The sequence below is a fragment of the Zea mays genome, chromosome 5 (genome assembly GCF_902167145.1).
Source record: "Zea mays cultivar B73 chromosome 5, Zm-B73-REFERENCE-NAM-5.0, whole genome shotgun sequence".
Lineage (NCBI taxonomy): Eukaryota > Viridiplantae > Streptophyta > Magnoliopsida > Poales > Poaceae > Zea > Zea mays.
Window position 1 is genome coordinate 56372133 of NC_050100.1, and position 9477 is coordinate 56381609.

At 54.3% G+C, this 9477-nt stretch overlaps 1 protein-coding gene across 1 annotated transcript; it reads right to left on the reverse strand.

The window, feature by feature from the left end:
* Positions 1-3729: 3729 nt before the first annotated feature.
* On the reverse strand, positions 3730-5626 carry LOC100283346 (cell Division Protein AAA ATPase family). Its single transcript, NM_001156247.2, has one exon. It carries the CDS (start codon positions 5522-5524, stop codon positions 4004-4006), a length of 1521 nt encoding a protein of 506 aa, NP_001149719.1. The 5' UTR covers positions 5525-5626; the 3' UTR covers positions 3730-4003.
* Positions 5627-9477: the final 3851 nt, after the last annotated feature.

Sequence of the window (9477 nt, forward strand, 5' to 3'; positions counted from 1 at the left end):
GTGATCCAGCATGACTCGGCTATTACCTCTAAAACGCTGACGTCACTAATCACCACTCGATTGTTACTTCTAAAAGGCTGGCGTGGCCCAGCATAGCTCGGTTGCTACATCTAAAACGCCGATGTGATCTAGCATAATCCAGCTGTTACCTCTAAAGACACCAGCAGTAACTCAGCCGTTTTCTCTACGTAAATGCAAGCAGAATCAAATACGACTCAGCAATTACCAGTCATTACTCGGGTGTTATCTCTAAAAACAACGGTAACGCTGGGCATGAATACAAGCTATCGATTGACTATAAAGGAACGATGGGAAAGTGAAAGATATGCACAGAACAAGCCAAAATTTTCTTCATTATATAAAAGGGAAGTCCTTCCACAAACTCAAAGACCAACTCATTATGAGCCAACCTTCTTTCCCTTTTTTCGCTACATTACATTACTACATCACTACACTACTTACACTACACTATACTACTAACTACTACTACATTATTTCACTACTGCTAATACTATTTCTACTACTACTTATCTATACTAATATTTAAGCCAGTGGCGCTTTGCCACTGGCCCTGCCGCTGCCGCCGCTGCCGTCGCCATCGCCCTTGCCACTGCCACCATCGCCCTTGCCGCCGTCGTCGTCGCCCTTGTCGCTGTCGTCGCCCTCGTCATCACCGTCGCCACCGCTCCCCTCTTCGTCCGAGGAGATCTCCGACTCATCCGAGCCCTCGAGCTCGGAGCGCTCGACGGCCCGAATGTACGTCCACACCTCGGCGGCGATCCCCTGGGAATCGTCCGAGTCATTGGACGACGCCGGAGGAGAGGCGTAGGCTGGCGACCCCTCAGACTCGGAGGAGAACTCCTCCTCTGAGTACTCAGAGTCACCAAAGTCCTCGGAGGGGGGACTCGGCTCGCGCTTTCGCTTGTCGCCGGAGTGGTGCGATGAACTTCCGTTTTTCTTGCTCTTGCCCATGGTTGAGTAGAAGAGAAGAGAAAGGAGGAGAATAAGCAACAATTGGCTGAGAGATGTGTGAAGACACCAGTGAAGCAAGCGCTCTATTTATAGGGGCGGGAGGCAACCACTCATCTCCTACCATGGTCATTGAATAGTCACAAATATTCAATATGCAGTTCAAATCGTCTGGAAACAAGTCAGGCGGCAGACGCCATTTCACGCAACACGACACCCCGCGGTCATGTCAAGTTATTACTTAAGGGCAGTTTGCTAAACGCTCAGCACACCAAGCCGTCCCTTGGCTACACCCATTGGGGGGACGTCCAAGAATTTTCAATAGATTTTCCCAAGCAGTCACATCCATACAGTATATGCAATGAATAAGATAGAAGGAAGATATTGATAGGGATCAGAGGAAAGCCAAAAATAGCTGCCAAAGTACAAGTCTAATCGACAAAAGCATTGAAGCACCAAGCGAAATGAAGACCAGGCAAGAGCCATCTACTGGACATCCAACCTGTCACCGATCAAATAAATTTTAAACCTAACCGGGCATGGGCGGACCACGTTGCTGATCTCAAAGGCAAAAACAAATGCTGATCTCTAAAGCATGAACGGACGGTAAAATGTTGATCTCTAAAGCATGAACTAATGATGAAATGCTGATTTCTAAAGCATAAGACAAAGATGAACCAACGACTTCTAAAAGGCAAGAAATGAAGACCTTTGAGTGGGTTATTTTCAGTAATCCACTCAAAGCTCGGGGGCTACACCCATTGGGTGCACCTCCGGTGCACCCAATGAATCTTCAACCTCTAGAAACAAAGTGCTGATCTCTAAAGCATAAGCTGACCGATCAAAGCTCAGAAGCAACGACTTGATAAGTGTACTATCAAAGCATCCACATTTTAAAATCGATAGCTGCAAGCTGGACCTAGAATCTTTGGGCCGATTATTTCAAAATCAACTCAAAGATTGGGGGCTTGTGGGGGACAGATATCCCCCGGGTCCACTAGAAGGCTAGAAGACCTCGCAAAAGGCCTTAGGCCCATTGTTTCGCAAGGCCATCATTTTGTGGGCCTGGGGAGGAATGTCTGGTGGAGTGGATCGACGCAAGATTGGATCAACTTGAGCCCAGACAGCCTAATAGATTTAAGCATTATCCACGGCAGTGATCCGATTCTCCCGCGCTGCACCCTTAGAGGTCGGAACTGAATGATAATGAGTCGGCAGAATTGTAGGAAGATAAGTTCAGTCGGTTCACTATTACTTAGGCGCACATTGTTATCATATCCGCATGTATCGCCCCACGGTCGAGTATATAAGGCCTAGGGGGCACCCCATCAAAAAACACCTCTCTCATTAGCCGTCTACTCAGCTCTCTAGCATCCCTCGAACTAAAAAACTACCTTGTAACCCACCACATAAAAGATCCACACCAAGAAGTAGGGCATTACGCCTCTCTAAGCGACCCGAACTTGTATAAAATTGTCCACCGTCTCTCGTGCGTCTAGCACGAACCATCGAGCTAACACCGTCCTTCTTCAAAAAAGCACCTCGAGGGGCAACTCCAGGCGCGGTCGGACCCAAAACACCGACAGGTACTTTCTCTCACACACTACGGGATAAACTTAAGGAGTCTTTTAAACCCTTGCATTACTTTTTGCATTTATATTTGTGAAATTCACTTCATGATTTTCATTATTATAAGTATCCTGATAGCATATGATTGAAAATTATGCTAGAAAGCTTGTTTGGGAGCGAGGATTTCGAAGGTGATTGGATGGGCTAAAATCCTCTTGGTATTCAAAATTGCATAGAAAGGGGATTTTAGCCTCTCCAACCTCCTCCCGGTATCTAAGGGTGACAATAGGCTCTAAATTTTACACTATAAAATTTAAGGATCGAATCGGGTCAGTATCAGGCCCTATTACTATTCATTTTTAACTAAATTTTATTTAGGGCCCTAATATTTTGTGAAGAAGCATTCGGATCATGATTCATTACTACCCCTACCGGTATCCCCATACAAGGCCTGAGTGAGTGATGGAATATCAAGGATGAGAGTGACAGATGATGGACAACAATAAAGATAAAGTTTTGGCTTATTAGATGTGTAGATAGTATAAGGTCTAGAGCCAATTTATGGTTGGCCTATTTGGTTTTCACATAAATAATGTGTCATGTCCTTAAGGGCATGTACAGTGATGTTTAATGTAAAGGCTTTTAAGATGTCTAATGGGGTATTTGCAAAAAAAAATCGTGGAGCCGTCTTTCCGTAAAGAAACGTCTCTCGCTCGTAACCTAAGTAGCAACATACGCCTTAGTTCCTATTATACGAATTTGAATTCGTCGTCTGTTCTATCGATCCGATGTTGTACAAACACATTTACTTCTTTATTTATTAATAGACTATATTTATAGACACTCTATTGTATAATAGAGTCTTTTAGTTGTCTCTTATGCTTGGAGAACCGTTTTAGTGTCTCTCCACTATACATGCCCTTAATGTACTTGGCCTAACCTTTTTTTTTGACATGAATAAGTTTTGGTTTGTCAAATTGGTGATTAAGGTTTTGGTCAACTTTAGTCACTAGAGTGATCTAATATCACAAAATGTAAGGGCTATAAAGTCAAAACTTTGTGGAAATCAATTTTGGTATTCTTGGCCATGCCAGATAAGAATCTAACTAAAACACAGCCTTTAGTCACGATCCAGCCGGCCTTGCCTTTCGGCACTTTACACCTATGCGCTGAAAATGAAACCACTGGTGCATGCAATGGGCGAGCTCTGTCATATAACAGTATTGTTGTGCCTGGGTAATCAGCGTCCATTATTGGCTTATTGGCTGCCTAGCCTACGGGATCCGTACGTACTAGCACGACACAAAAACACGAACCCAAACTAAATGAGAAGGGAAACACCTGACACACGACACTTCGCATTGCACCGTCACGACTCAATAAATAAACCACCTAGCATCAAAGTAATGGAAGCTGACTAGGCAGCTATGCATGGTGGCGCGCTACGTAGGATCCCTGGCTGGTTTTATTCCGGCGGTGCTACGGCCGTGGCAAGGGCAGCAGCATCCCGCCTCCGCCGCAGCTCGCCCACGAGCTTCCTCAGCGCGGCGGCGGCGCCCGCGCCGTCGCAGCCCATGAACACCTCGGCGATGTCGGCGGGTGTGATTTGCACCTCGGCGGCGGCGAGCAGGCCCTCGGCCTCCGCCATGAGGGCGTTGACCGTGTCGGGGTCCGCGTCGGCGTCGTCGCAGCCCTCGTCGCCGACGCCGAGGTAGTTCTTGGCGAGCACACGCAGCGCGGGCGGCGTGCAGTAGCCGAGCTCGATCTTGCGGTCCATGCGGCCCGGGCGGAGCAGCGCCGGGTCGAGCCGCTCCGGGTGGTTGGTCGTGAACACCATCAGGCGCTCGCCGACGCAGGACGACCAGAGCCCGTCGACGAAGTTGAGCACCCCGGAGAGGCTGACGGACTCGCGCCCCATCACGGCCGCCGCGACCGGCGACACCGACATGACGGCGAGCTGTGCTGCGGCGTCTTCGTCGCCGGCGGTGCCGATGCCGACGCCGACGCCAGCACCCTTCTTTGTCTTCTTGTTGCGGTCGGAGAGGTCGAGGGAGCAGTCGATGTCCTCGACGACGACGACGGACTTGGGCGTGGTGGAGACGAGCAGGCGGCGGAGGTGGGAGTTGGTGGGCACCGTGGTGAGCTCCAGGTCGTAGACGTCGAAGTCGAGCAGGTTGGCGATGGCAGCGACGAGGCTGGTCTTGCCCGTGCCGGGCGGGCCGTGGAGCAGGTACCCCCGCTTCCAGGCGCGGCCGACGCGCGCGTAGTGGTCCCGGCGCGCGGCGAAGCGCAGCAGGTCGGCGCGGACCTCGTCGCGCAGCGCCGGGTCGAGCGCCAGCGTGTCGAACGTGGACGGGTGCGCGAAGGCGTGCGACGTCCAGAGGCGGTGGTGGTCGTCGCAGGGCCCCGTGGCGCGGTTGGTGTAGAGGCGGCGCTCCCGCGACTTGAGCCGCATCCGGGTGGCCTCGTCGATGAGGTGCGGGATGTAGTGGTGGTGGACGAGGTCCCGGTGCTGGCGCGGGAACTGGAGCTCGAGGCCGCGCTGGTCGCCGCCGCGGCCGAATATGTTGTACGGGTTACCGCCGCCGCCGCTGCCGCTGCGGTCGACGGTGCGCGTGGTGGAGGTCCACTTGACGCGGACCCCGCGGAAGGTGTCGTCGGTGGTGTGCGAGTCCGGGAGCGACGCCACGGGGCGCGGCGACTGGCGCGGCTTGTGCAGGCGCACGGCGGGCGCGGTGGCGAGGCAGCGCGCGCTGAGGTAGAGCTGCGCCGACTCGTAGAGGTCGTTGGCGCTCCCCGTGGGCCCGTCCGCCTCGTCGATGAGGATGGTGTCGCTGGGCGGGCGGAACGCGGCGGCGACCCACGCGAGGAAGCGGCGCAGGAGCATCTCGGCCTCCGGCGGCAGGAAGTTACGCAGCGCGGTGCGGAACACCACGACGGTCGCCAGCAGGGAGCCCAGCGAGCGCCAGTCCAGGACCATCTCCATGGCTACCTACTAGAGGTTGCTATAGCAAGCTGAGAACGAACAGAGAGACGTGTCTGTGTGCACTTGGCTGCCAGCGCGTGCTCTGCTTTGTCGGTCCGGGGTGGAAGTAGAGAGTGTGTGTTAGGGTGCTTGCTTTTATGCCCGGACTCGGGGTGGAGTGGGTTGGCCCGTCAGCGTGCGAGACGTGTCGGCGAGGGATGGACGTGCGGTGGCGTAGCGGCGGCAGAGGGTTGGCCTGGGTGGCAAACGACTTGCCCTGCCGAGGTGTGGCGGTGAGGTGATATGATATGGATGATGGCGGCGAGCTGGATGGAGAAAGACGGAGGTGGACGTACGGGGACGGGGAGAGCCCGCCTGAACGCAACGGGCCAAAGCGGAAAAAGGTACGTAGCGGTCCATTTCTGACGCGGCACAACGCGGACAAACAAACAGCAGAGGAATCATTTGACAGCCACCTGACCTTTGTATGGTGGTAGCAACGCTCCTGCGCTCTAGCTCTAGCACCTACGCTTGTCGACCATAAACGTGCGCTGCAGACATGCTATGTTTGTCACTTGCGAAAGGCTGCGCGCTTGCTTTGTGTGGCTCCGTGCCTCCGTCGCCGTCGCCGATCACCCGCCGCGCCGCAATGTGGAGAGAACCGGACGGGGAGCTAGAGCCGTCGCCCGGGAGCAGTCTGTGCGTAGCTTCGCACTCGTCAGAGGGCTGCTAGCTAGCTGTGCTCGGTGGACTGGACCGCACTATACTAGCTCCTTATTTTAGCTATTAGACTTACTACTTTCTCCGTTTTTCTTCATTTGACGCTTTTTAGTTAGACAATGAACTACCCCACATCAACTGTTTAAAAATAAAGGTAATACCATATTTGTAGTACTGATTGTTATCTACTAATTAAAGTAAAAAATATTACTCTCTACTACTTATTAAGGCGGTAAGGGGTAGGCTGTCATTCCATGTTTTGTCATTCTCATTCTCCCCTCCTATTCCCATTCCGTGTTCTGCCAGTGTTCTACCATTCCCATTACCCCCTCCCGCACTGTCTTTCTCATTCTTCCCCCTCCCGCAAATCTCATTCTCATTCCCACGTGCATCACACGCCTAGCTAAAATTGAATTACCCCCTCCCGCAGTGTCTTTCTCATTCTCCCCCCTCCCGCAAATCTCATTCTCATTCCCACGTGCATCACACGCCTAGCTAAAATTAAATTAAAAAAACACAAATGTGGGCCCATTTGGATTTGAACTTGCGACCTCTCAAGCAAATGTGCTCGTAGCTACCACTACACCACATGTGTGTTTATGTCCATATTTGTTACAGTAAAAATATCTACTACATCTCTCCCAAAGCCTACCTGCCACTTTTGCACAATGTGTAGTAGCAAATAATTATCAACGAGATTCCTGAATTATATTTTTTGATAGAGTGAGTAGTATTTAAAAAAGAGCCTTGCATGCAATTTCTTTTGTTTGAATAATGTTTTTGTCGGCGTTTCGAGACCGGGGGGGTCCCTAAGCCGACGAGTGAAATGTCGCCGCGTGCCCCAGCCCAGATGGGTCGCGCGCGAGGCCGAGCGCGAAGGGGGGAAGTGAGGTGGCCGGAGATGGGCGTGAGAGAGGTGGAAATCCCGCGGCCTTCGTGTTCGTCCCGCGCCCAGGTCGGGTGCGCTTGCAGTAGGGGGTTACAAGCGTCCACACGGGAGAGGGAGCGAGCGGCCTCACGCGAGCGCCTGTCTCGTCCTCGTCCCCGTGCGGCCAACCCTCTCTAAGAGGCCCTGGTCCTTCCTTTTATAGGCGTAAGGAGAGGATCCAGGTGTACAATGGGGGGTGTAGCAGAGTGCTACGTGTCTAGCGGAGGAGAGCTAGTGCCCTAAGTACATGCCGTTGTGGCAGCCGGAGAGATTTTGGCACCCAGTTGGTGTGATGTCGTGGCCGTCGGAGGAGCGCTGGAGCCTGGCGGAGGGACAGCTGTCGGAGCTGTTGAGTCCTTGCTGACGTCCTCTTGCTTCCGTAAGGGGGCTGGGAGCCGCCGTCGTCACAGAGTATGCGGGGCGCCATCATTGCCTATCTGGCGGAGCGAGCCAGATGGGACGCCAGTCTTATTCCCCGTGGCCCGAGTCAGCTTGGGGTAGGGTGATGATGGCGCCTCCTGTTGACGTGGCTGGTCTGCGCCCTAGGTTGGGCGATGTGGAAGCTCCTCCGAAGCCGAGGTCGAGTCTGTCTTCCGTGGCCGAGGTCGAGTCCGAGCCCCTGGGTCGGGCGAGGCGGAGACCGTCGGCTGAGGCCAGGGCGGAGTCCGAGCCCTGGGGTCGGGCGAAGCGGAGTTCGTCGTCTTCTGGGGCTGAGCCCAAGTCCGAGCCCTGGGTCAGGCAGAGCGGAGTTCGTCGTCTTCTGGGACTGAGCCCAAGTCCGAGCCCTGGGTCGGGCGGAGCGGAGTTCACCGTCTTCCGGGACTTAGCCCGAGTCCGAGCCCCTGGTCGGGCGGAGCGGAGTTCGCCATCTTCCGGGACTTAGCCCGAGTCCGAGCCCTGGGTCGGGCGGAGCGGAGTTCACCGTCTTCCGGGACTTAGCCCGAGTCCGAGCCCCTGGTCGGGCGGAGCGGAGTTCGCCGTCTTCCGGGACTTAGCCCGAGTCCGAGCCCTGGGTCGGGCGGAGCGGAGTTCGCCGTCTTCCGGGACTTAGCCCGAGTCCGAGCCCTGGGTCGGGCGGAGCGGTGTTCGCCGTCTTCCGGGGCTTAGCCCGAGTCCGAGCCCTGGGTCGGGCGAAGCGGAGCTTCCTATGGTGCCTACGGTCGGGCCTAACTGCCTGTCAGCCTCACTCTGTCAAGTGGCACCGCAGTCGGAGCGGCGCAGGCGGCGCTGTCTTTCTGTCAGGCCGGTCAGCGGAGCGGCGAAGTGACGGCGGTCACTTCGGCTATGTCGGCTGAAGGGCGCGCGCCAGGATAAAGGCGTCAGGCCGCCTTTGCATTAAATGCTCCTGCGATTTGGTCTGTCGGCGCGGCGATTTGGTCAGGGTTGCTTCTTGGCGAAGACAGGGCCTCGGGCGAGCCGGAAATACGTTAGCCGCTGGAGGGGGGCCTCGGGCGAGGCGGAGATCCTCCGGGGTCGGCTGCCCTTGTCCGAGGCTAGGCTCGGGCGAGGCGTGATCGTGTCCCTCGAATGGACCGATCCCTGACTTAATCGCACCCATCAGGCCTTTGCAGCTTTATGCTGATGGGGGTTACCAGCTGAGAATTAGGAGCCTTGAGGGTACCCCTAATTATGGTCCCCGACAGTTTTCAACTTAATTTTTTTTATATGTGTGACATTTATTCTCCGTAATATTTATATGTGTGATATTTATTCTCCATAATATTTTTTCCATGGATCTGACTTGTGAGTCATTTTCATAAACCAACGCCAAAGATGAATCCATGTTTCTTACTTGGAAACCCCGAACAAACACCACTGGCAGGAGGCGCTCGCATTGGCGTCGCTCATCGACGACAAGAAGAAGCTTGGCGACTGCCAGTTCGACCTCTGGAAGCAGTACTACGTGCCCGCATGCGTCGTTGTGTTCGGCAAGCTCCAGCGCAGCCGCCGCTTGGACGCAGTCCAGAGCGGCTGCACCGCGCTGTCCATCTTCAAATAGGGGGACCTCATGGTCGTCGCCAACGTCGGCGACTCTCGGGTTGTTCTGGGCACCGCTTTCAACAACGGCGCCGTCACACCGTCCATCTCATCATCCACCTGAAGCTCAACCTCCCACGTAAGTCACTACTGACCGGTCATAAATTCTTGTGTGCTGGGACGATGGCCGTTGCTGACGTTGTGTGAGTGTCCTCGAACAAAATTTATGTAGAGGAGTAGCACATCCGGTGGTGCAACGGCTAGGTGTACTACCTCGTTGATGAGCCCGGGGTGTACTTCGTTTGACAGCCCAGCCAAGAGTTATCGGTACTCGCCATGTCGTGCGTGT

Excerpts from the sequence above, each read along its gene's own strand:
- LOC100283346 (NM_001156247.2), bottom strand. The coding sequence starts at position 5,524 with ATGGAGATGGTCCTGGACTGGCGCTCGCTGGGCTCCCTGCTGGCGACC.